General features: G+C 39.1%; 2 protein-coding genes across 2 annotated transcripts; one reads left to right on the top strand and one right to left on the bottom strand.

Annotated features, from left to right (window-relative positions):
• On the bottom strand, window positions 1-17,322 carry polr1d (RNA polymerase I and III subunit D). Its single transcript, XM_038292216.1, has 5 exons — window positions 17,229-17,322; window positions 10,815-10,912; window positions 10,490-10,566; window positions 3,264-3,346; window positions 1-288 (listed from the first exon to the last, which is right to left on the bottom strand). The coding sequence occupies exons 1-5, from the start codon at window positions 17,265-17,267 to the stop codon at window positions 241-243; spliced, it is 345 nt and encodes a 114-aa protein (XP_038148144.1). The 5' UTR covers window positions 17,268-17,322; the 3' UTR covers window positions 1-240.
• A 1,589-nt stretch (window positions 17,323-18,911) lies between these two features.
• On the top strand, window positions 18,912-26,852 carry sybl1 (synaptobrevin-like 1). Its single transcript, XM_038292285.1, has 8 exons — window positions 18,912-19,069; window positions 19,380-19,574; window positions 19,748-19,805; window positions 20,204-20,341; window positions 20,869-20,959; window positions 22,645-22,712; window positions 25,388-25,480; window positions 25,650-26,852. Exons 2-8 carry the CDS (start codon window positions 19,429-19,431, stop codon window positions 25,716-25,718), a joined length of 663 nt encoding a protein of 220 aa, XP_038148213.1. The 5' UTR covers window positions 18,912-19,069; window positions 19,380-19,428; the 3' UTR covers window positions 25,719-26,852.
• Window positions 26,853-27,105: the final 253 nt, after the last annotated feature.

Below are 27,105 nucleotides of genomic sequence, written 5' to 3'. Positions count from 1 at the left end.
TTTTAGGCTTTTAAACATTTTTATTGTCAATCAGATATGACAGGAACTAAATTCAATATCCGTATATACAATTATACGTTTATCTAACAAAACAAATCACTTCATCGCAATCGCATCATACAAAATAAGAATAGAAAAAGACTACTGTACAAATATTTAAAGGAACGCTTGTTGGGTTTCTGAAGAGCATCGAGGTTCTTGTGGAATAAAGGTGAATCTTTACGGTTTCCCTTGTGACGTTTATTCCATAGGTTTCTCCTGCCCGTCTTTGAACTCCGTAACTCTGGCCTGGAACACAAGAACATGAGTCACATGGTGGGTCTACGATTAGAGCATCCATTTAGCCTGAACGAGCCAAAGCTCATCTATACACACACATTGTATGTAATTTATAAGAGATTGACCAATAGTTTGTTTGACATCAAGGAAACATCTCTGATGCATGCCGCCAATCTTTGAGGCCAATTTTGTTCTTTTAACAAATGTTGGATAAATCTCAGTGTAAAAAACATAAAACATTTATTAACAAGTCAAATAAAACATTAAGAATAGATAGGAAATGGAGGGATGCAATGTATGCGCTTCACCTGATCTCAAAGCATGGCGGCTTATGCACTAATTAATCAGCAAACAAATGGGCCGACGCCGATACAAGAAAAACACTAAAACATCTGCAGGCCAATATATCTAATATGCATCGCCTAAGTAATCAGATACATCTTGTTTTTTTGGGAATAAAAATCTATACCAATGAATAGGGCTGGACAATTAACTGCATTTGCAATCTAATCGCAATTTAACAAAACCCAATTTTCATTCTAGATTTAAGAAGAGTAAGACTCTGGCTTAGTCACTGCGGCGCTTTAGGTGCCAATAATACACTAAAAGTGGGTTTGCTGCCACATAAAAGCTACCATACAGACCCACGGATGCAAGTAGAAGTAAGCATCGTACCAAGAAACAGTAACAGTAAAGTGCTGCAACAACTGCTGGTTTACAGTATGTTGAAATTGAAGGATTTTACTCTGTATTTTGTTAAAAGAGTTTTCTTAGTTTTCTTCTTCCTACTCCGTTATTTTTTTTAAGCTTAATATGTTTTACCTGTGTATGGACTGTATACATGCAAGCACTCAAAAAATAAATACATTTATTGTCTAATATCCTGTCTGACTCATGACCAGGCCGCCAAAATGTGCTCAGATCCTGGGAATTTTAAGAAGCAGAAAGCAGTGGAAGGAGAATCACAAATGATTTACGAACGACGAGAGAACATCTATAAATTGCTGCATGCCCTTCTTTAAGCTTCATCAAGCAAAAACAATATTGATGCCCGTTTTACTATGCAAAATATCTTAAAGTCGTAGGGAAATTTAATTTCCAACCGTTGCAGTTCTGAGTTCTCCCGAGTTGTGCACAATTTTACACGAGTGACTAAAGTGAATGGGATTGGTAGTTTATCAAAAACGTGGGGTTGTTGTGGCGGAAAGTTCACAAGCAAATTTGGTTGTGGGCGGTTTGTCAGAAGCATCTTGCTAACTAGTTAGCAACTTAGTGGCTAGTAGGTTTCCAATGGGAAATCACATTGGGACCAAGTAGCACTAAATTGGTGACTTAGATGCTATGGACAGCTGAAACATGAGGAGGAGGAGAGTTTTGTGTTGGAGGTTGTGGATGAGTCTCCTCCGTCATACGGCAGAAGCTTGTTTTGGTGTAGAAGGCTTACAGCCGTACATGTTTGAGCCATTGCCTCGCAACGCTGCCAGTTCTGTTAGCTCTACGCCTGCTGAAGACACAGACGTCCATCCCCATGAACACTGGGACGGAACTCAATGGGAAAGAAAATTATTCTTATTTCTTATTTCAACTGTATATTAGCGTATATTAGCTGCTACATATGAATCAAGTTGCTATGACCGAAAATAATTGATTGACAGATGACCCTTGATACATGATTGGCCGAATTTAGGTGTTCAGGCTGACGTATAACTAATTGGCTTGCATAAGATGACAAAAAAAAACAAAAATATCGTCCGATAAAGAGTACATTTATATACATTAAGCCAGAATGATTTGACTTTTAAATATAATTTTCCTATGACTTTAGGTTTAATCAGATTAAATCAAGGGACAACTGGTGGCAAACTCTCTTTATGGTGGTATCAGAATAAACATGACTGATTGGTGGACCCAAAACACACCTTCCAGATGTTTATCTCTAAAGTTTAAAGTTTCAGTAAAATGAAAACTTTTTAAAAGCCTGTAGAGCTGTACATGAATAATCCATCCCTAAGATTGAGCCCAGTCTGGGAAGCAGGGTTCTTTTGCTTCTTCTCTTCCAAGAAACAGAAATCTCAGAATCCCCACAGCGAGCAGAAAGTTGGACCCTTCCACAAGATTGATGTCGATGACAACCAACTCACAGGGATGACTGATGAGCTTCCAGATTAGCTGTAATTCTAAGTGTATTTCCAGCTTTGGTAGCGAGTCAACCAGAAAACTGGAGCCTGTGGATTAGCAGGCCAAACGTTCAGACTAGGATGATGTATCACGCTAAAAGAACAGCAGCAAAACGCAAACATGACAGGATGGAATGGATGGACCGCCTGCTATGAGTTTCTGGGAGTTGAACCAACAGCAGCCACGGCTCCTAAACCACACGAGCAGTTGGAGATTTTCTGTGCCACAAGCATTCAGACGATAACCGTTGGCAGATCTGAATGCACTGAAGAACACTTTGGTCGAAAGAAACCATTTCAAAGAGAATGGCGACGCCACAGCAATAAAACACCAACTGTAGAAATAGATTCACATCTAACAGTGCAGGCCGTGTTCCTACAGGGCCATCAGCGAAGGATCAAATCATAACAAGCTGACATGGATTATTTAAATTGACTTCAGAGAAGAGCAGGATGGAGATCCAAACTAAAGATGTAAGAAGGTGACGTCAAACGCATCCAAGCAGTCAGAAATATTTGGACTCATTGCTCTGTGTTTCTCTGCACTATTATTCAGTAATAGTACATAGTAAAACATTGTTAATTAGGAGGTCTGGTGAAAAACTGGTTATAAAGAGTGAAAATAAAACAAGCATCCGCTTTTTGTTTCCACTCTTCCTTTCATGTTTTTACTCTTAGTTTTCTTTCAGGACCGTAAATAATTATATTCCTGGTGTTAAATCTTCCTTACTGCAAAGGTCAACAGGCATCCAAGGGGCTCCAACAGAGAACCTTTAAAAAAAATCATATTTGGCTGGAGAGTTGTACCTGAAAGGTGTTGAGGACATGTTGACAAACATCATGGAGCTCACTGAGGCCTTTTCGCAGCGGCTCCACAGCTGGAATCCCTCCTGAAACGATCAGAGAAGACATTATTGAAAACCCAACCAGGATGGAAGCTCTAACAGCTGAACTATGATGGTAACTAACATCACATGTTCTTTTTTCCCCCCCATGTGTGAAAACTATAATCACGGTTCCAGTTTGTAAACCCACACAATGGAGCATTTAGGCTAAAGCCTGGATCACACAGGTTGCATCTGACCTATTAATCTATAATTTTTTTTCTGTCACACGGACTGCACTGCGTACAGAAAGGCTCCTACTGCAGTAGCAGATTTTCTTTTTCCACTTCTGTCATTGTGCCCCATAAACTGAAAGGATGTCCCACATTTGACAAATTGAGATAAATAAAAGTAAAACAACAACAAACAAAAAAAACCTAGCTGGTGGGATTACAAAGCAAAGCCTCACTTCCTTAAACCAGAAGAAATAGAAGAATTTAATATATGCTTTTAATGAGGGGAGATCCTTAAAGAGAAGCTACTCTTTCCTTCACTGTACCTCGTTTAATTTTTTGCGAAGATCAAAGAGGATCAGTATTTTACTTCATCCGTTTTCTGTCCTCCTTAACTCCTATCATGGGTGAAATATTCTGTTTTTAAAAATATTTAATTGACCACTTATGAACGAGTCTGCCCCGCCTGCTACATATGCTCTGTGCATGTGAGATTGAGAGAATTTAAAATGTAAATTCCACCTAAGCCGATGTGTTTCACTTTGCACCAGCATCTCTCTTTCTGTCAGAAATTGCCACTGAATTTTTGCGCAGTTCAACTAAAACAGACCTGGAGTCTCTCTTAGTTGGAGCTACAAAAGCCCCCCTTGCAGAAAATTTAATCAGATGTGTTCATCCCAATTTACTCTCAATGAGTGCTAAACGTCGCGACCTCTTGCAACATGATTTTGTGTTGGACTGGACGATAAATCGTCTTTGGGGTTTTCAGGGATTCACTTTCTGAACACGTTTTCATCCTTTTACCTAATTTTGTTGACTTGTGTCAGGTTCAACTGAATTTCCTAAAATAATATTTCTATTGGTGCAGAATCCTTTCATGACTGTTGACATGACAACCAGAGGAAAATGTGTAAATACACAGCTCAAGAAATAAATTCCCAATTCTGAATGAATATTCTCATAAATACTTTGTTCCTCTGATGAATGAACTGAAAACAAAAACGCACCAATTAAAGTGGAGAAACATTACAGGCTGATTCAGCTTTGATGAGATTTCCTTAAAACAGGTCAAAACGAGGCTAAGTATTGTGTGTGGCCTCCATGTGCCTGTTTGACCTCCCTAAAATGCCTGGGCATGCTCCTGATGAGGTAGTGGATGGTCTCCTGAGGGATCTCCTCCCAGACGTGGACTAAACCATCCATCAACTCCTGGACAGTCTGTGGTGCAACGTGATGTTGGTGGATGGATGGAGACATGATGTTCCAGATGTGATCAATTGGATTCAGGTCTGGGGAACCAGCGGCCAGTAAATAGCTTCGATGTTTTCATCTTCATGACACACTCCAACTACATGAAGTCTAGGATTGTCCGGCATTAGGAGGAACCGAGGGCCAACCGCCCCAGCATATGCTTTCATTATGACTCTGTTACCTAACGGCAGTCATGCTACCTCTGGCGAGCACATGGAGGGCTGTGCTGCTGTCAGCCGATGAACAAGATGTGAAACTGATTGTCAATCAGTGTGGACAGCTTTATTTCACATTAATTTGATTTTAATAAAGTTATAATGTGTCATTTACACGATACCTTTATTTTTTTTTTAGCAGTATATTTTGAACCCATGAAAATTTATAAAACAATTATCTTTATACTATTATTTTTGTCAGTGAATTTTCTTTCTGCGCCACTAAACTTTCAGTAAAACCATTATTTAGAAAATATATTTTAACAAAAATAGTTGACAATGATCTTTAAAGGTGTAGTAGGAGATCTTTTCTGCATTTTTTACCATGTGGCTTGAAGATCTCCCCACAGCCGCCTTGCAAACATTGAATGTTTTGGTGTTTAAAAGTTGATTTTGATTTCTTTTCAGCTGATTTTAGTATATTCTTTTACATTAAAGTGTACTTTAAATTGATAAAATATTAGTTGGATGCTTTTAAAGATTTTGATAGCCCTCATCAGCCCAAAACTGAAATAGGTTTTAATTTGATAAAAAAAAAAAAAAAGAGCTTCTTCAAAATCCATTGCACCGTCCTTGAGATGGACAATAGAAATAGTTTATCTGCCAATTAAAAACAAACGAGTAACAACAAAAACAATAACAGAAACTTATCAATAAGGTATTATACTGTAATACATTTTTTCGGGTAATAGCTGAGAGGATCTATGTTGTGGGTTTAATTTTATTTCCCCTCAAATGGCAATCTCACTTACTTTAAAAACACTTCACCGATCCAAGTGATAAATTAAATGATGCAACTATTATTAAAGGGGTTTCTTTAAGAGTTGCTGTAGTCAGGAAGGACATCCTGTAGAGGTCAGTCTTACAGCGGCTCTAAAAAATGCCTCTGACTGAAGACGTTGTCGCTTTAAGACATTCTGATTAAGACGCTACTTAGGGGTTTTCTAAAATTATTTGCAGAGGCTCAGAACAGAACCAAACTCCATCGTTAGCTAATAATTTGTATATCCACAGCAGGTGGATATACAAATTCCCGACAAAATTTAAATATAGAAAATAAATCATTGACATCAAGCCAGTTAAATGCAATTCCCTCTGAAATGACTGCATTAAGTTTTAAGCAGTTAATATTCAGGAGATTTACGCAAACAGGATTAATCTGTAAAGTAATTTAGCTTCTTTTGGACGTTTATGTTTTTAATGACCCAAGGGGGTAATATTTTTTGTGCTGTAATTTAATTTAATTTTAAACTCTATGGGAAAAGGTCTCACTTACATAAAAAGATTAAGATTCTGTGAAGTACGTCTTTAAAAATGTCCTTAATGATGCCAAACACAATACACTGGAGGGCTCAAACTACACATGAAAAGAAAGTGGATATCGTGTGAATAACAATTTGATACAGAAACTATGCTTTCGTAAACATAAAGAGTTCACACACTTTCTGCCTTTAGAGGATAGGATAACCTTTTCTCTTTAATACTAATCCAATAAAAAAAAACAAATAAAAACATAAATATATTGCATATATTTCAAATCTAGTCTAAGAAACAGCAGCGCTACAGTTTATACTGTTTTATATCAGAGTTAAACCGAATGAAGGGAATAAACTGAACTTTTTTTTTATTTGAAAATCATCAGTTGACACCAGTTGCGAACAGCAAGTGAACACAGAGGCTAAAAGTACGCTAAAAACTGAAGGAAACTCAACCACATGTGGTAAACAGCGAATAGGGTCAAGCCAGGACAAACATTTAGACATTATTCTAAACATTGATAGATAAATAGAGCAATCAGTCATAACTTTCATCTGTTTACCCCTTGGTAGTAGTGAGGGAGGCAATAAAGGCAGATTTAGACAAAAAGCAGCTTTTACTGCATCAATGCCTGAGTGCAAGAGAGGAACAATCAGTCATTTGGGACCTGAAGGCCAAACATGTTTAATGAAGTCATGATCACAGATCCTCGGGTCCAAAACTTTGCCCCAATAACAAGAAGTTGTTTAGTTAAGTCCTTTCATGTGATTTTTGTTGTTTAAATGGCAAAATGTGGGACAGATAATACGTCACTAGTGTTTGTGTTACTGTGTGTTTATGAGATCCAGTGTTGACTCAGAGTCCAACGCTGGACTTTCTACTGCAACCAGTGACCTAAGTGAACGCATAGGACTCCAATCAGAGTGTTTACTTCGCAACCCGGACTGAAAGTTCTCTTTCAGATGCTCTACATGAGTGCAGATAGGCTAATCTGGAGCATCAGACTCACTGTGCCGTAAATCAAAATGGCATTTAACTTTCTCCTACATTTAGAGCCACAAACATGAAGATATTTCACAGAGATTTAAGGTCAGGGATCCTAGTGCTGGGTTCAAAGGTGAAACGAAGAGAATAGGTGGGTGTTAAAAGCTGCACACACATCTGAAAATTGGAGCATTAATTTGCATTCACCCCCTCAGTAGTACTTGGTAGAATTACCATAGTTTGTATTAGCTTAGCTATGCTTTTTTTTTTTTTTTTATCTATTCAGGTCTGGTCAGTTTAATTAACTTTTCTATTAGAGTGGACTAATATTTAAATGGAGTCGGATCTTTAATACGCAGTCTAAGATGATGTTTGCAGAGGCACTACGGCAACAACCTGTACTGTTTATAGGTGTTGTCAGACTAATGATACGTTCAGATAAAGCGCAATAAAAGCAGCAAAAAAGCTTCTGCTGCTTCATTTTTTATGCGTGTACACATTAGGGGTGTAATAATAATTGTTTTGTATCGATGCATCGATCCAACAGCCGAAGATCTGATGCATCGATACGTCCGCAAGAGTATCGATTCATGTTTTTTTTCCCTCCGGTCTATTTTTATCCATTTGTTCCTAGATGTAATTCTCCCTCCTGTGCTGTGGTGGCGCTAAACCTATTTTGCCCTCCTACCTCGCTTCCTGGTTATACTCTTACAGCAGTGTGTTGCAGTAAGGATTGACACAGACATTTTTTATTTATGCTCAATATTGAAGCGTGGTCTGAGCTACACACTGTGGGTCTAGATACGGCCGAGGCAGCGAGGAAGTGGGGGCGAGTTTAGTCCGACGACGGAGGGACATGAGGGCCGAAAGAGCGGAGATCCAGGTGGAAAAAGGATCCCAGCGTTCTCACGCACCTCGCTCTTCTAGCGGGTCAAACTTCACGAGTTGTTTTCCGCAATTTCTTCGATGAAAACAAAACAAGCCGGCCTCCTGTCTGCGGTCAGCTACAATTTGGGAAAGGTGCAGCGGAGCATCTGTGGAGGGGGCGGGACGTCTGGAGCCGAGGTATTGCATTGCACTCATTGCACTGATTTTGTGCAGTATTTTTTGATGCAAGGCCTTTCAGAATCTATAACGCAGGGGTATTAATATTTTTCAGTGAATGAGGTTTTAATAGGAATAGGTGGAGTACAACTTTTCTACTTCTGTTATTTTCTGTAGTTTCTCAAAAAAAAAAAAAACAATGCATAACGATATTACAGCTTTCATTGATTTATTTCAAATTTGAAACATTGTCTAGCCTGTAAGGTGTAAAAAAACAAACAAAACTGAACCAATTAATCAAACCGAATCGAATCGTGGTGTATTCTTGAGTATCGAAAATAATCGAATCGTTGGGTCAGGAAATCGATACTGAATCGAATCGCCATGATGGGTGTGATTTATACCCCTAGTACACATTGAGGTCAGCCGCGCCTCAAGAGGATCTTTGATGCTCCTGAAACGTGTCCAGTAAAGTGTGTCCAGATACGCCTGATGCTTCTGGTGCTCCTGTTTTCAATGGCAGAGGACGGCTTTGCTATATTTGCTGTTATAAGTGGATAAAAAGTAGTTTTAATATTTTTTAAAGTGAGAAAGTCTACCTCAAAACATCCTCTATGGAGTCAGTTCATCAAGATTACGATCTTGCTTTCAAATATTAATTCGCTGTCGTACCAGCATGCAACCCCCGTACACCAGTGGTGCGCTGTCAGTGGAAATTCCCAGCAACAGCTGCCTCTAGCCCGGTCGATTCTTGGGGGTTTTCTGCTACGGTTCGTTGCTTCATGTACATAATCCAAACTGCAGGGCCCAGAATAATAAAAGCGAACATATTTTGCCAGCAATTCTAAGTTAATTTAGGCGTTAATTAACTGTTTTAGAGGAGTGATCGTAGTGATCTGCATCAGCAGTGCTGTGTCTGTCTCCCTGCCAGCTCCCACATCAGCTTCTCTGATTGGTTGATGTGAACCAATCAGACCAATGGTTTGCTGCATCAAGCAGCTAAAGTTAAAATTTTCCAACTACAGCATTTGCTGCTTGGGAAGGACGTCACATGCATCAAAAGCTCAGAAGCTCATGAGGCGCAGCTTCAGCTGCTTAAATGTGTCAAGATTAGCTGCTCCTGCTGTTCAAAACACACTCCAGGACCTTTTGATGCACCTTGATGCGCGTCAACCATTGACTTTGCATGTAAACCAGCTGATTCTGCTATTCAGCAGATTCAATGTAGCATCAGAGAAGAGGCTCAGTTGTGCTTGATCATGTCTGCAGCGTTTATGCTACATGCAGCTTTACTCTTGTACTAAATATTCAGTCCAAATCCATGTGGGTACGGCACAAACTGTAAGTGCACAACACAACATCTTGAAGTAGAAAAAAGCAGTTTCCAACATTCTTTATGCCTCTTGGCGTCATCCATGAGTCACCGTGGTGATATTTATGGGCCAAATCATCCGATGTCTCTACATGTTTATATGAGCGGACACTTTTCATCTGTTTTTCTCCATGGAGCCGTCTGTTTAGTTCCAAGTTTTCCTTGGTGCACATTGCAGAAATTTGGACGGCAGGTGCTTAAATGACCCAAATTGGCTGGTCTTACGTCACGGAAGGGTGAAGCTTATAAGAGAGGGGCCATAACCACGTTACAAGAGAAGAATTAATGATGAATGGTTAAACAGTCATTCTAAGGGAAGTTATGACTTTCTTTTTTGAGTTTTCACGGCACTGGTGGCTCATTTTTTCCAACAGTAGTCTGACAGGAAAAGGGGTATGAGAGAGGGGGAGAGACATGCGGCATAGGACCACAGGTTGGATTTGAACCCGAGTCTGCCACGTCGATGACTAAGGCCTCCGTAAATGGGTCGTGCATGCTAACCACTGCGCCACCTGCATGCCTTTTTTTAAAAAGCCATCAACAAATCTACCACCTGAGCTATGAACCTCTACAGCTCCTCCAGAGTTACCAAGGGCCTCCTTGTTCGTTTTTAAAATAACGCCCTCTTTGCCTGACCTCTAAGTAACTGTGTCTTAGGCTTGGAAAAGTTTTCTTTAAAGAATTTTTGGATATCCGACTAATCTAAATAACCAATCTATAGATTAATCGATTTGCAAAATAATCATTAGTTACAGCCCTACAATGAACGGAAGAAAAAAAATAAAAAGGTTTAGAGGTTTGAAAAGTAGAGGAGTTGTGAAGGACTAAGAGGAGTTGAAGGCCCGGGGCTGACCTCGTGTCTGGATGCGAAAGTTGATCTTGCTCTCGGAAGGATGGGTGATGGTGTACCCACAGAACTCCACATCCGGGCTGACAAAGGGAAACAGGAAGGTCAAGGTGAGACAAAGTATTGTTCTGAATGTTTTGCTTAAGTGTGCGAAAGGAAAGGTTTTAATCTCTCTGCCAGACCAGAAATAGACCTAAGAAATCACAGATGAAGCATGAAAATCATGAGCCGATTTAATCCTGTCTGTTTTGGGAGGAACCAGTTCCTTCCTACATGCGTGTGAGTTTTTAGATTAAAGTTTTATCTCAGGAAAAGAACAAAAATCACTGACTTCTTCATGATCATATATCTGAGGGAGTTGCCCAGCGTATGGTCTTCATTGTGCATCACAAACGTCACACAGCCGTCATCGGCCCCATCAGCCTGGACCTGTTAACACAAGATAAATGTTACATAGTGCACAACGGCCACACAGAAAATGACCTGGTTTATGTCATGCATATCTTCTTTCCTTCACATCTGAATCAATTAATCTTGTTTTAAAGATAAGAGAAGTTACATTTTGGTCCTTGGGGAAGCATCGGCTTTGAATCATAGCTACAACAGCAATGGCTCGATTTAGGAGTCATGACTGATAAACAACTGAGTGTACATCACCTAAATTAAGCTGCGTTTAATCACATCATGTAGGCATGGCTGCCTCTTAACGACATGCTGCTGTTTCAGGGCATCTGCTGACAGACACACACTGCTACTTTAGGAGTCGAGCTTCACGCGTTGCTTGGTTAAGGAAACTGATTACAAACTCTTTCATTTCAAACAGAGTTGCTTTTTTTGGTCCTGCTTAAAAATACTCCAGCGTTGTACAATAACAAGATCTGACAGCAGCTCTAGGTGCTGCACAGTAGAGACTGACACGGGAGTGGATTTTCACTCCTGTCCCGTCCCACTCCCGCAGAAAAAAATGGTGTCCCGTCCCAATCCCGGGCCAGAGTAGAAATCTAAATCCTGTCCCGTCCCACTCCTGGTGAAATTACTCCCGCTCCCATTCAGAATGACTCCCGCTCCTGCACCACTCCCATTCTTGTTGTTTTTGAGCGCGGGTGAAAAACTCAGAGCGGAAGTTACTATTGGTTTGCTCCCGCTCCCGTCTGCTCCCGTTAATGTTTAATCCTGTACCGTCCCAATCCCTTGATCGTTACTAATACTGACTCCCATCCCACGGGAATCCCACGGGAATCCCGTGACCCATGGGATTCCCGAAAAAATGTCAGTCTCTACTGCACAGTCAGAATCCAAATTACCTCAAATCTTCTAAATAATCAAATGTGATAATAACAGCTGTAAGTCCTCCTCCACTGCCATGTTTGTTTGATTCGCTGCTGCAGGTTTCTCGCCAGCGTATTACACCTTAACCAGGCGTTACATTTAAAAAGTCACCATTGTGCTGAAAACCAGGCTGATACGCTAATTGTTTATGAGAGCATCGGCCCTTTGACTGAGATCTGGGCTTCTTCCCTAAGGCATTTAAGCATAGACACTAATTAAGCTGAAACTTTTAGAATTACAATGGACTTATGCCAACATCCTGACTTTTAATTAACATAACGCCAAAGGGGCCATGTTTGTAGAGACATTTACCTACTTATTTACACATGTAGAGGGAAGTGCTATGAAAAACGTGAACCCTGCGCTGTTAAGATCACCATCAGTTCACTGAGACAGAGAAATTAAAATTAGCTTCTTTGCTGATATATTTAGCGACTTCCAAGTAAGGCTAGGTAAAAAAAAAAAAAATCGATTTAATTGATTTTGGATCGATTCCTTTACATTTTTGCAAAATCGATGTCTAGGGAATGAGATCGACTAGTTTTATAGTGATGCGCGTGACGTTCACAGTCAAATGAGCAGGAAAGATGCATTCAAGATTACTTAAACCCAGACAGCTTCAAATATAGCCAATAGGTTGACTGGAGACATTAACAAATGGGGGCAAACCAGGAAACACCCTGTAGTTGTTACAGACAACGCTGCAAACATTGTTTGTGCAGAGAAGATAATGCAGCTCATGCATGTCTGCTGTGTCACGTCCTCTTGCTCGAGTGAGGCTTCACTTTTTCACTTTTCACAAACAAGTTTGCACTTATGAGACAGTTTTGTTCACATCTCAAGTTTAAACTGTCTGATTAACAAGTTTGCACTTCGCGTTTAATGTGACGGGAAAAAATATAATACATTAATATTTTGAAACACAGTTGAACCACTTTCATTATTGTAAAAACAGATGAAATCGAACTTAATCGATTTAGAACTGTATCAATCAAAATTGAATTGATTCAGGACTTTGGAGAAAATACCCAGCCCTACTTCCAAGTAGGGTTGTCAAAAGTATCGAAACTCAAAAAAGTATCGATACTGAAATGTTGTATCCGGATACAATACTGGTTTTTAAAAGTATCGATACAGTGCCGTCACCAGTGGCACCTAAGCAGTCATTCATCTAAAGTGCAGAATAGAGGACAATGCACTTTCTGAACCCTGTGTGATTGAATAATTATTTGTCTTTTCAGTTTTAGACTTTGTTTTTGTAAGCTGCTGAAAATTATTTTTGTTTCTTAACTGGTTTGGCTAGGGTCATTGTTATGTGTGCAAAGCATAGCCAAGGAAGGAACACTTAATTTGAAATTTCTAAGTTTTTTATCAAGCTTGCTTAATATTATGCACAGCATCCAACCTTTATTGTGTTTATTTATTGTATTTTATTTATTAATGAAAATATTTCTGTAGACCTTTGGAGTCTTTGTTTTTATCCTTGTGGTATCGAAAATGGTATCGAGTATCGAATATTTTCCTTAGTATCGGTATCGAGTTGAAAAGTTTAGTATCGTGACAACCCTACTTCCAAGACCCCTTTAGCTACTTTTTTTCCTCAAAAAAAGCGACTAGCAATAAATAGAATAGAAAATCCCTTTATTGTCCCACAATGGAGAAATTCTGGTGTTTACAGCAGCAAAAAGATTAAAGAAAAAAGGTCCACACAAATGTGGACCTTAAAAAAATGATAAATAAAAAATCATATCACAAACTCTGCCTCACACTGATAACACCAAACCAAAAGTACTGCATATTTGCACCATATATATTAATGCTCTGAACGTCCATATTAATGCGTTTTCTGCACCATGTTTTTTCTTCCACAATTTTTAAATTTGATCACTGCTGCACTTTATGGAACAGAAATGTTCATTTACTGTCTGAAAAGCTGGACTATACGAAATTTAGTTTTGTATACAGTGTGTGTGTACAAAACGACAATAAAAGGTGTCTACGGTAATTTTATGTCTAGTCTAAGTTCAAAATACAAAGGCCGTCATGGTACAATATGATTTCCATGACATCCAGAAGTGATGAGGAGGTTTGTTATTTTTATTTATTGTATTTTATCAGTCTGTGTAGGATATAGATTTAATACATGCCTAACTTACTGCAGTCATAGTCACAGTTTTGTCAACTCTGTGCTGAAGTAGCGCAAAGATGTCTGTCTCCATATATCGCTGATCTTTATTTATTCACTAGATTGCTGATTGCCCCCAAAAATGAAGCCACCGTCCGCTGGTTCTCCCCCCTCCCATGGAGATGTGCAGTAAATGCCAAATGGGTAGCATTTGGCTGCAAAAACAAGCAGTTTGCCGGCTGTGGGAAGACATTTCCAGGTAATTTCACTGTCAGTGGATGTAGTCACCACGAAAATCCATATATACGCCGATGTATTCATTAGTACAATATGTAGCTTAGCATAGTCTGGCTATTTCGGACTGACTTGAAAACACTGACTGAGTTAGCCATTGACATTGTTTCTAAAGTTAGAAAATAGAAGGTAGAGTAAATAGAAAGTAATTCACTGTGAAATGTCAATGTAGTAATTATTAAGTTTTAATTTACACACATATATATATATATATATATATATATATATATATATATATATATATATATATATATATATATGTGTAAATTAAAACTTAATAATTACTACATTAATAATTACTACATTACTACATTGACATATATATATATATATATATATATAGGCAATTATTTAAGTATTAGTAGTGTGTCGCTGAATGTGTACATTGATGACTGAAAGACATCTTCTGCCTCCATTTATCTGTTTACTACAGTGTGTTGAATTCATGTTAATGTGGATTTAAAGACATTTCAATTAATTGAAAAAATTGCAGGGGGAATATAAAAAAAAAGTCTAATCAACCAAAACTTTCGCCAACCCCCATGCAGTACCGCCGTGGACCCCATAGGGGTCACAGACCCCCTGTTGAAGACCTCCGATTTAGAGACTTCATAATGACTATGCAATGCGATGTGCCTTTTTTTTTTTATTATGATTACTTAAAGTAATCTACTGTTTCTATAAAACAACAAGTGTATGTCAAACTGATAAATTTATCTTTATTTTAAAAGTCTTAAGTCCCCCTGAAAATGAGAACATCATCATTGTTCGATGCTTTAGTGCAAGTATCGTCTACATTGCGACCGGTCTAACTAGGGTGTACCAACATGGCGGCCGATGACTTCACTCCACCCAATGGCATAACGACACAACAATAGGCCCATAAGTAAAATTATCTGGGTGGGCCCCATGTGAAGTACAACACGTGATAAAGGTTCACGATACGGCTACAGTTCCATAAATCTGCCATGCAGATACAATTCTCAGTAGTATATGATCACACTTCACACACAGAAAAATGGAACCATTGGTGACAGTGCACCACCACATTTTACAGCCATCCCAAGTTCCAAAAACTCATTCCAGGGAAATGCTTCTTTCCTTTCTCTTTTCTGGAATCCGCTACTCTCTTTGGTATCCATCGTCACCAATACATTGTACATAACGGTTATGGTTTTAATCTACACTCTGGATTACCTATAATTCCAAGTCGTAGTGTAAAAATACTTTAAAAAAATTATTATTTTAAGATCATTACTGCGGTTCGAAACATATTATAAGTGTGTATTTTTTACCAACTGTTTAATGAACTATACACAGTTATTAATGTAGTAAGTCCCACTGTCTGCTTTGCTATTGGCTCACCATCATGTTGAAATCTGGTACGTGTTGAGGCATAAATATGGTCCAGTCAGCCACTTCAGTATCAGGTGGGTTTAAGAGGAATGTGTTCACACCATTACCTCTGCATACAGATGTCCTAGTCTACAATTGCGTAGGGGGCCACCAAGTTTCACTGATGGGGCCCCTAAGAGGTCGAGGGCCCGTAAGCAACTGCTGTCTCTTCTTACCGATATTTGTGCCATTGCTTCAACCCCTGTACTACCAACGGGCTATCAGCAATCCAGTGAATAAATAGAGACAGGGGCGTAGCCAGAACATTTTAATAAGGGTGGCCAGGCATTAACCAATGTACACTGAGGGGCCGAAAGCAGAAAGGCACCAGAACCTCAGGGTCAATCTACACTGTTCCAACAGGAACATGAAAAAGCACAACATCCATATTTTCTAAATAAAGACAAACTATACTTTCCTAAAGCCTTTGCTAACAAATAGACGCACATATTTAAATATCCGTGCTTTCTAGATAAAAGTATAGTGGATACAATTCTTTCAGTTTTGAAATCTGGGGCGTAAATCTTTTCTTTTCTCATTACTTACCTACTTTTATCAATAAACATTCTGCATAAAATTGATATTTACAAGCATTAATATCTACATAAATTGATTATTTGATAAGTTTTTATTAAAATAGTTATTTATCCACAATTTCACTGGAGACTCCCAGATGACTGCCAGAGACACATTTTCTCTTTACCCCATATAACACAAAATCTAGCTCTGAAAAGAGGATGAAATCTGTATTTATTACCTTTGATGTTAGTATATTTATGTGTATAATTAACCACAAAAATTATAAATGTTTTGAATATTCCAATTTAGAGTATTACCGCTGCCATCATCTGTATTAGAGGGAAATAAATAGTAGAGGTGGCCACAGATTGGCTAAGGGTGGCCATGGCCACCCCTGGGCCCCCCATCTAGCTCCGCCCCTGAATAGTGCCATAAATGTGCAACCCACTCCTATAAAATTACAAATAGCAAATTATAAGGCAAATATAAAGCTTGGGACTCTGTTTGTAGATTATAAAAAGAGATTTCAATCTCAAGGGACTTCCTGGTTAAATAAAGGTTAAATAAAAAAATAATAATAATAATAAATAACATATTTTACAGTTCTATCAGTAAATGGCCTATAATAATTACACACTGTAGCTTTAAATAAAAAGGGCATGTTCCTTTATGCAAACTAAATGGTTCACATGGTAGATCACTTAATAAAAAAAGGAAAATAGGGGAAATCTTTTGCTGTATTAGAAAATGCGGTGGAAAAACTGGGATAATCAGATAATCATAAATGTTAAACAACTGATTGAATTTTAGATCAATCTAATTTCCAAAATTCCAGAATATAAATAGTCCACAATGAACCCTGCAAAAGAAATCTGTCCAGTAGAAGAACTGAAGCAAATAGCTTTAAATGTTGCTAACTGCTGCAGCTGCGCACGTGAGAGAAGAACATGGGGTTTGTAGGATATGCTAACACTGGCTCTGGTTCTCCAATGATAACATTTCAATTAAGTTTAATAACACCGTGTTTTAAAACAAATGTCTGGTTTAAAACATTGACAAACACGAACGTTTCTAACTTCTTACCATCTCAAGAACCGGTCTCTTTTCGACTTCAGCTGCCATGCTTCAGAGTTTACTGCGAGCTCTGTGGGATTTAAACCCTCATTGTTGTCTGACAGGCAGGAGAAAAGACTACAGGGTCAATTTGATCCGACTTGCTGTTTCACCAATGTTTTCCAAAATAGAACATCAGTAGGAAAAAAGGAGTTATTACTATTAATTTATTTTGAAAATATTTATTAGGTGAAGCAGAAACTGTGCAATTTGACTCTCAAAGCATTAAGTTTTACTTGCTATGGCCTACATATCTCAGTTCCACATGATGAGGCCTGTGTCACTGTTTCAAAATAGTTTATTTTAAATAAAGATGCTTAAATCTTAGTTTTAGCGCAGAGTTTGATTGTGGTTACTTTTTTAATTACCGAATTATATTCAATTTTTATGTATATGTTTAACAATAGCATGCAACTCATTCACTGTGACTAACATGTACTATGAGAGGTAATCATAGTAAAACCTGCATTTTTTTTTATAAAAAAAAAACTATTTTTTTGTCAGCCTCTATTGTCATAGGTTAATTTCAAGACAACATATCAAAGGTCCCCTAATGTCCCAAACTGAAGGCTGCGCTCCCACAACCAGTTAGTTTGTAAAGAAAGCCCAGGAGCATTGAATTATACATTATGTAACAGAATATTTTACATAATAATTTTATTGGTATTTGTTTGCTATATATCTGTATTTTTTCCTATATTAAACGGATCAGGAGATGTTGGGTTAGGCTACTGTTTTCGGGGGAGGATAAAAAAAAGGGGGAACACGTCCGTTGGGAGAGTTGCGAGTAGAGAAAAGATGTATTCTGCATTCATCAAATAAAAATCAGATTCTTCAACCTATCTGTAGCCCGTCTGTTCCACACCTCGGTAACAAAGAAACATGACTGGTATAACTTAAAGGGTTACAATTAAATGAAGGCCAGAGCTTGACCAATGGGCTGCTACAGACCAATTATGACGGTTTATTTCCTCTTATGACATCATAAAGGGTAACACTGTCAAACAGAGCATTTTGAGCACACATTAGCTAAGAGGTGGAGAAAGGCAGCGAGAGAGGGGAAAGGCTTTTTTTTTCAATTGTGAATCTCATACACAGGTTTCAAGACACATATGACTGTTACAAAATGTTTATAAATTGAATTTAGCATAATATAGTAAAACTACAGTTTTGTATGACTTCTTGAGCCGCTGTAAATGCAATCAGTCAATCTTTTCATTACAAGCCCTTTTTAGTTAATTGGGCAGTGTTTTGTTCCTCTGCCATTTAACTTTATTAATGCAAAATCTTAAGTTAAAAAACATATGTCCCTCCTTACATTTACAATTAATTTCATTTTAAGGTTAAAAAAATATTGAAGGTATCCTCACTTGTTTGGTATAAACTCAAATGACACAGAATGGCTTACTTACTACTGAAATGTGGCAGATGTGTGATAATTTCCCTGCTTCTGGGTTTAAATTGCCTACGTTACACTAACCTGAAATGTAAGACAGAGGGCAAAATTACCCAGCGCTTCCTTAACCTTAACGACGGCTGCGCGTGTAAAAAAAAAGAAACCGTGACTATGTAAATACGTCACAAGTAGAAAAAATGTAGTTTAAACAGTCTGCATGCTGCCTTACAGTCAATGACAGAAAGGGGAAGCATAAACTACATTACCCAGAAATGACTTGAAAGCGCTTCCGGTTCTGTTAATTTGCGAGCAGAAGTCACTCGAAAAGGATTAGCTAGCGTGCTAGCAACAGAAACACTTTCAGATGTAGAAATAAGAGCTGAACGCGGAGCTGAAAGCGTCACCATATAGAGAGGTAATAAGTATATCTGATAGTTGCGTCAGTTCGGTTTTATTTTGTCAAACCATTTATTTCCTCTTGTTTTCGAACAACAACAAAGCTCGTTGTGTCCCACCCACCGTTATCAGCTTTTGGTTTTACTTCTTGACATCAGTTACTCAAAACAAGGCGGTGGTAATAAGCTTAGAGGCTACTGCTGCTTATATTTCTATGCTCCAGGGCCTGTACTTTTATTTTCAATTTATTTTATTTCCAGTTAGTTTATATATATATATATATATATATCTTCACCACTAACAACATTGTATCTTGCTTTCTGTTACAGTCAGCAGGTAAACCAGTTAAATCCCCCCTCCCTTCCTCCAGCTGTTGCCATGGCAATCCTTTTTGCTGTGGTGGCTCGTGGAACCACCATCCTGGCCAAACATGCTTGGTGCGGCGGGAATTTCCTGGAAGTTACGGAACAGATTTTGGCCAAAATTCCTTCAGAGAATAATAAACTGACCTACAGCCACGGCAGGTAAGCCAACTCCCGCTGTGGAATGTAACCATAGGAACATTTGGTGTAGATCTGTCTACCATAGAGAGCTCCTGAGTTGTTTATTTGTATGTAATCTGATCTGATATGTAGTCATGTGAGTCCTAGGCATAATAACTGCTGGAGTCAAGGCTAATATTTTTTCTCTCTCTTAGTTATCTCTTCCATTACATCTGCCATGACCGAATCATCTACCTGTGCATCACAGATGATGTGAGTATATTCTAGATTTTAACATTAAGCATACATTCACAAAACCCAAATTAAATCCTCCTTTTTATTGTACACACTAACATTAGCCTTAACTTAGGCTTTGAAACACCTAGCCGATGCAGCTTGAGCACATCATCAGTGAAGGACCCAGGGTCATACGGTGTTTCGGGTCTGATTTTCAGACACCCCCTCGCCTGGGCGACCCAACAGGGGTTGATCAGGCCCCAATTTGTTGTCTTGCAGCGCTCTATTCCATGCGCCTCCACTCTTGATCCAAAGCCACCTTAAGGCTCTTTCAGCGGCCTCACTGATGTTTCGTCCAACTGCCACAGAGCCAACTAAGACGCTATGTCTCACTTTAAATATGTTTTGTCTCATGTTTATTTCTTATCTGCCAGGATTTTGAACGATCACGTGCGTTCAGCTTCCTCGGTGAAGTGAAGAAGCGCTTCCAGACTACATATGGGTCCCGAGCGCAAACCGCTCTACCTTATGCCATGAACAGCGAGTTTTCCTCTACACTCGCAGCACAGATGGTATGTAGCTACAAATCCCTTCTCAAAAACAACAATCATTATGAAGGCTTTCGTTTGACTTGGCTGCAGTGTTTACCATTACAGCAAAAGAGTTGTGATCAAAGCGCTGATCAGGACTATAAAGTGTTTTATTCAGATCTGATGCTTTAGTTTTATATCTTGCTTGTTTATTTACCTGTAATCCTCCAGTGCATTATAACCAGCATGTACACCTTAACTGGGATGCAGCTACTGTTGTTTATTGTGGAGATTAAATTACCACATCTTTTTAAAGAGATACAATCTTTGTTTGCCCTTATAGAAAAGAGTAGGGTGTTCAAAAAGTCAGGTATATTGTATAAATGGTTAGTAAATGATGTCTATGTATAAATAGAGGTCATCTGTTTGGATTTCAAGAGATTTTAATATATCGAAAGGTAAAAGAAAATACTGCTGCCTTTACTTGATATCAATACAATTTATTTTAGGGTAACTGTTTCAAGAGGCACCAAATCTAAAAAAAAAAATCTCGTTGGTCTATTTTGCAGAAACACCACTCAGACCCACGGGGTTCAGATCGTGTGACTGAGACCCAGATGCAAGTTGATGACCTAAAGGGTATCATGGTTCGTGATATTGGTAAGCAGGCCACCTGAGTTTTAAGTCATTAGTAGTAGAGGAGGAGGATGCGTAGTTATTTGTAAGAAGTTGCAGGGCCCTGTCAGACCTGGACGATTTAGCCAGCGTATACCCAGATCCCAGATTCTCCTAAAACGTTGGCATACGCTGAGATTTCTATGAATATTTTCAGTTTTGAGCATATACATAGAGTATTCATAACAAGTCCAGAACTTATTTCCAACAACAGCCTAACTTATGCATAACGCACGGCAGCACAATGCCCATGAAATGTCACAGTCAGTGTCCTGAGGGGGGCAGCGATGAGCCCGGAGGTGCCCGGCCTGCACTGAAGATTTATTTGATCGCAGTAATAGTAGAATAAGGAAAAAGAAAAAAAAAGCTATGCAGTCACAGCAGATTCAGCATCATGTCTGCTAGGAAGTTTGTTGGTCATTGGTGTGAACGCAGAGAGGATCCATCACCCTCACCTTCTAGCTCACCCTATGATGGCGATGAAGTCTGGAGCAGAACTGATGGTTTCCTCCTTTGAACCCCCTTTTATACCAAAACGCTGCCAATATGCCGTTATACAGTAGCTGTAAGTTAGAAACGCGTCAGCGTTCGTCTGTAACACGTCAGATAAATTGATATGATTTGGGGATAAGTTCTTAAAAAGTTACGCATAAGTTATGCACAAGTTACTCTCAGGTTTTGGATAAGCTAGACGCCACGACTTATGAGTAACTTAAACTCTACGTATGTCAGCGATCAGAAAACTTGCATACATCTGGACGCATTTGCCATATGTCTATGTGTTTCAGCGTCCTTCAGCGTGCTCATAACTTCTATAAAACGTACCCATAACTTATCCAACGTATGCCAGCATTTTTGCCAGATTTTTCGTACGTCAGGCATATGCTGGTCTAAATTGTCAAGGTGTGACAGGGGCTGTAGAAATTTAAATTGTCAGTTAGTGTAAGCTGATTGGATATTTGGCCACCAGGGCTTTTTTTTTGTTTTGTTTTTTGAAAGACAAAAGGAAAAACATTGACGTGCATTCACACCAAACCAGGTGTCCGTGGAGATTCTATGCTGGCATTGAGCATAACAGTGGGCATGTTTACCTTGTTTAATTGGTGGCATCTTTAGTAGTTCAGATCCTTCAATTTGGATCTGCCCCAGCAATCCCATAGCATTTCTTGTCAAAATCCTGCTGTTGGCGCTTCATAATAAAAGCACAGGTGAATTGAAACATTACACACTGCTGCAAAATTTTTCTTTATGCACAACTTTTGAATCTGCTTGGGAAGACTGAATTGTTGGAAAAGCCCCAGAAGCACCCAAGTAGTAGTCTGCCTTGGGTCATCCAGAGCTACATCTGGATGGCAGTCAGATTCAGAGGTATTTCCTCATGTCTGAGTGCTGGGGAGAGGCAGCTGCTGGCTGGGGTCTGTGCTGCAGGTAAGGGAGGACGATCACAGTCATTCTAGGGCAGTTCTGTCAATCAGCACATACTAAGGGCTCAGTAGTTAGCGCTCTCACCGCTTCACCTCTTTTTCGCGTGTGGTTTGCATAGTGATACTATGCAAATCCACCGCTCATGTTGCGGACACCGCGTTCAGTGTGAATGCACCTCTACATCTTTGTTTTGGTTCTGGTTGCCTGTTTTCCTTCACTCTTGGCTGTCCCTTCTCTTTTTTCAGACTTGGTGGCTCAGAGAGGAGAGAAGCTGGAGTTGCTGATTGACAAGACAGAAAATCTGGTTGATTCAGTGAGTGTTAGTGATTAACCTGTGGTCACCCTACACGACTCTAATGCTACGTTCACACCTAAAGCACCAACGGCAGCAGGAGCAGCTAGTTTACATGCAAAGTCAGTGGTTGACCTGCAGCAAAACGTCCCACAGCGCATTTTGAGCAGCAGAGCGTCGTGAGTGTTTGAGCATATGACATGCACCACGCGCTGTTGGAAAATTTTTTACTTTTGCTGCTTGTAGTGTGAACGTAGCATAAAACAGAATATCTAGTAGGACTCCGTTGGCCCATATTGGTGGCTTGTTCTTTCCTGCTAGTAGCCGATACGTGCATGTTTGCTGAATCATTGGTGCATTCAGCAGCCATGCCTTGAGATCACATGAGGCTTATGCATTGCTGCTCTATTTATCATTAATGTTGTTTTTGTTTGTATATACATGAGAACTGTCCTCTCTTGGTGAAATCCTGGGCTGTTTTCAGTTTTATCATACTGTCTTTTTTCCCATTAGTTTTAAATGATTAGAACAGTGCTTAGTGAAATTATTCTAACATCCTAAAATCATACTAAGGGTGTATTCACACCAGAGCATGTGAACGGAGCGCTGCGCAATTCCCGCTCCCCGCTCAGGAGGATGTTCGCTCATTCTCTCCACCACTCAAAGTTATGTTGTCGACCAACCATTTTTCTACAGTGGTTTTTACTGCAGTGCCACTGCTGGCAAGGAGGTAAATACCGTAGATGGGTCAGACGGTTTGTTTTGGTTTGACAAAGTACCTTCTGAAGCCGAACCGCAATAGATGACAATAGGACCAATGTTGCAATTTTGGATCCCAATCGATCAGAATTTACCCATGTAAATTGACTTTCCTATTTCATGTATTTATGCAAATGAGCAAGTTAATGTGTTAAAACTGTTTTTGCAGCATTACGCTCTAACATTCAGGGTATCGGCATATTTCCATTATAGTTTTGAATGTTTCAGCTTAACCAGCATCTCTGCTGAAATGCACTTTTCTCTTTTTTTTTTTTTTTTTTTATCAAATCAGCCTGATTTTCAATGCAAAGGCAGCTTTTTTTAGAGTAACCGTCCGCTATGTTGAAATCCCCTGGTCAGAACCCTGTGGCCAAAAGTCAGAAATGATGTTCTCAAAAAATATTTCAAATTTATCAAACTGTGTGTACGCACATAAACAAGTTTACTTGATAAACCACACAAGTTTGCGTCCAAGTCTCCACATCCAACCATAATGGTCCGCTCTAAAAGCCGCATTAATCTAAATATGTATCTAAACTATTACCAATGGCAACCACACGAGAGAGAGAGAAAGAGAGCTGAAGAAAAGCTCAGTTTAACCTAGGCTGAAATAGACGGGTTGTTGAGTAAGGTCCAAGGATATCCAGGGAGATAGTACTGAAATATCTCACCATAATTATGGTACATATACAGGATTATTTGGCTCCTAAAAGCTGCTTCAGGCAGAGAATTAATTAATTGTAGATTATATTAAAGAGCTGGCTGCCAGGAGCTGCAGAATGGTTAACAGCTGCTGTTATTTATTAAGATAAAAAAGACAAAAAATCTGGATAAACTGCCCATAAAGTTATCAATTTATTAATGAAAAAATGTTTTTTAACATCAGATAATTAAATTATCAGTTTTCTAATCTCACTAGATAAGTTGCAACCTTTCAGAGCGCAAGGACACTGCTCTAAGCACTTGGTTAACACTCCCCTAAAGTATTATTTATTGTCATTACACCGTCGCAAGCACAGAGCAACGAAATGAACTCTCTGCATTTAACCCATCCCCTTGGATGGCACAATGGCAGTACAATGGCAGCCCGCACAATGCTCCTGGGGAGCAGTGTGGGTTTAAGGGTCTTGCTCAGGGACCCAGAGTGTCAGTCTGTGGGAAGGGGGGCTTGAACTTAGAACCTCTGGTTTTCAAGCGCAATGCCCTAACCACTATGCCGCCACTTCCCTATACCATAGAATGCTGGTTATCCATAATTATTCTGTATTCCCTTCCCTTCCGTTCTGTATTATATTTAAGTAGTGAGCACTGATCAGCCTGTTCGATGCTGAACCCCATTGAGAACATGGACACTAGAGCAACGCTTCGGGGACTCTGATCAGCTGATCAAACGGTCATCATTACGGGTCAGGAAGACCTGGCGATGCCTGAAAACATATTACCTCCTAATTTTGCCATTTTTACTTCCCTCCAGCAGAGCAGCAATCATAACAGTGATGTCACAGCAGTATTAAAAACATTTTCAGCAATTAGTGGGACTGCTTGACAACTTGTGCAGTTCTCACCAGCTATGTCATAGTTTTCCTTTTTTCTCCAAGATATGTGTACCGTACACATGCCTCAGAGTTCGCATGTTTTACTCTGTTTCTCATAAATTACAACCTTTGCATTGAAAGCAACATATGCCTGTCTCTGGCCTTATTTTGTGCCTATCCAAGCTTGATAAATTACACCACAGAACTAGACTTTATTCACTAAATGAGGGACTTTAGTGGGGAAAACTGGACTGGGTTGTATTTTGGGGTATCAGCAGGATGAATACAAGTGTGAACTGCTTTCATATTTTTGTTAGTGAAAGAAAAAAAAAATCTTGAGTAAACAAAGCACCTTTTCTCTCATGTTCATCTTGTTTTCTTTTTCCTTTGCTGCTCCAACAGTCAGTCACATTTAAAACCACGAGTCGTAACCTCGCACGGGCCATGTGCATGAAGAACCTCAAGCTGACGGTGGTTGTTGTGCTGGTGTGTCTAGTGAGTATAGACAATCGTAACTATTGATTAAATGTTCTTCTTTAGAATCTACCCTTATTGGATTGATCTCTCCTAAGGCTCTTGTTTTGGAGAGGAATTTGTTTTGCGTAAGCGCTGTCACAGAGGTGCCCAGTCTTGTGACAGATCTAACTCTCTCCGCTCTCTTCAGGTGATCCTTTACATCATCGTGTCTGCTTCCTGTGGAGGCCTCAGCTGGCCGTCATGTGTCAAGAAATAAGACAGGAAGTGGGGATAAAAGAGGCAGAATGAGGAAGTGGGGGAAAGATGGACTACTGCAACTCTCTTTTCTAAACCCCCTCTCTTAAACATCGCTGGAAGACGCATGCTTCATCTGCCCCTCCCCCACTCTAAAAACCTGCACATTTATTTGCCTTCAGGACTAGGAGTCCCAACGTTATGCCCGCATTTATAAGCAGAGTGGCCTAAATCCGACGTGGAAGAATATATGTGGTCCTGTTGTCCGTCTGGTACATTCATCCCATTTCATGCACTTGTGGGCCTGACTTGTCAGGTTGTGATCCTGTCTGTGTAAATAGTCCATTCAGAGTGATGAACCACAAAGTTTAACTTGTTGATGTCCAGAGAAATGATAATACCTGCAGCATCGGTAGCTGCCATCATTTGCTTGAGATCGGTGAGATTTCCATGCTCAAGAGTTTGAGCGTCCACTAACTGAAATAGCTTGGCCTAATCTGATGCAGACTGTTTAATCACATCAACATTAACCTCTAAAATAGGTCATAAAATAGCAGATATGATCAGAAGATGCATATTGTACATCAAATTAATATCAGTGATTGTTAGTGGTTGGTTTGAAGGATAATTTTCCTCTTGGTTGTGAACCTGATCTAAAGCTTGTTTCTCTTCCTTCCTACGGGATGCTCAATGTGCCCACCATGTTTGTTGGTTTACACAGTGCACTTTTGATAATGTACATACATGTTTGTTCTCTGGCATCATATGGCTTTTGAACATGTAATTTAACTACTGTACATCCAGATTTAAATAAATGAAATAATCTGATGGCTTTAAAAGAAGGATCTCTGCACATAGAGCGAGAGAAAGATGAATGGCTTGTTAATTTAAAGGTCATTACAATAAGAGAACCGCCCTTCAGTATCAGGGGGAGGGATCATTTAGACGGTTAGAAAAGAGTAGAGTATTTACTCGGAATGAAATGTTATTTTTAAGTAAATGATGAGATCTCTAAAAGAAATGTTAAATGTATTGCTTTAAAAAATAACCTGAAATTCTTTCATAGTTTGAATTAACATGCAAACTCAATGACTTTAGAAAAGATCGACTGTATTCACTGGTTATTTTCCTACACTTCAATAAAGAAGTAATGAGACCTTTCTGTCATCTGTGTTTCCAATCAGCTAAAAACAATGTTTTCTCATTATAGCTGGATTATAAGGCTGAAACCGTAATGGAAAAGAAAAATTCAGAAAAAGTGTTTTATGCAAACATGGTTCAAATGTATAAAAGTTATACACTTAAAGCAACACAAAAAATAGCTTAGTTGCCATAGTACATTGGTAATGCACATTTAGACGAAGTCTATATAGATTGACAAGAAGGTGAATTATTTGTATTAATGATTT

This window comes from Cyprinodon tularosa, unplaced genomic scaffold, assembly GCF_016077235.1.
Source record: "Cyprinodon tularosa strain WSP-4 unplaced genomic scaffold, ASM1607723v1 ctg31, whole genome shotgun sequence".
NCBI classification, from domain to species: Eukaryota; Metazoa; Chordata; class Actinopteri; order Cyprinodontiformes; family Cyprinodontidae; genus Cyprinodon; species Cyprinodon tularosa.
Note: the sequence above shows the minus strand (reverse complement) of the source record. Positions and strands in the feature narration are given on the sequence as shown.

Excerpts from the sequence above, each read along its gene's own strand:
- sybl1 (XM_038292285.1), top strand. The coding sequence starts at position 19,429 with ATGGCAATCCTTTTTGCTGTGGTGGCTCGTGGAACCACCATCCTGGCC. Across the intron at positions 20,960-22,644 it reads TATCATGGTTCGTGATATTG|ACTTGGTGGCTCAGAGAGGA; the intron begins GTAAGCAGGCCA and ends CTCTTTTTTCAG. Across the intron at positions 22,713-25,387 it reads CAGAAAATCTGGTTGATTCA|TCAGTCACATTTAAAACCAC; the intron begins GTGAGTGTTAGT and ends CTGCTCCAACAG.
- polr1d (XM_038292216.1), bottom strand. The coding sequence starts at position 17,267 with ATGGCAGCTGAAGTCGAAAAGAGACCGGTTCTTGAGATG. Across the intron at positions 10,567-10,814 it reads AGATATATGATCATGAAGAA|CCCGGATGTGGAGTTCTGTG; the intron begins GTCAGTGATTTT and ends TCCCTTTGTCAG. Across the intron at positions 3,347-10,489 it reads CTTTCGCATCCAGACACGAG|GAGGGATTCCAGCTGTGGAG; the intron begins GTCAGCCCCGGG and ends TGATCGTTTCAG.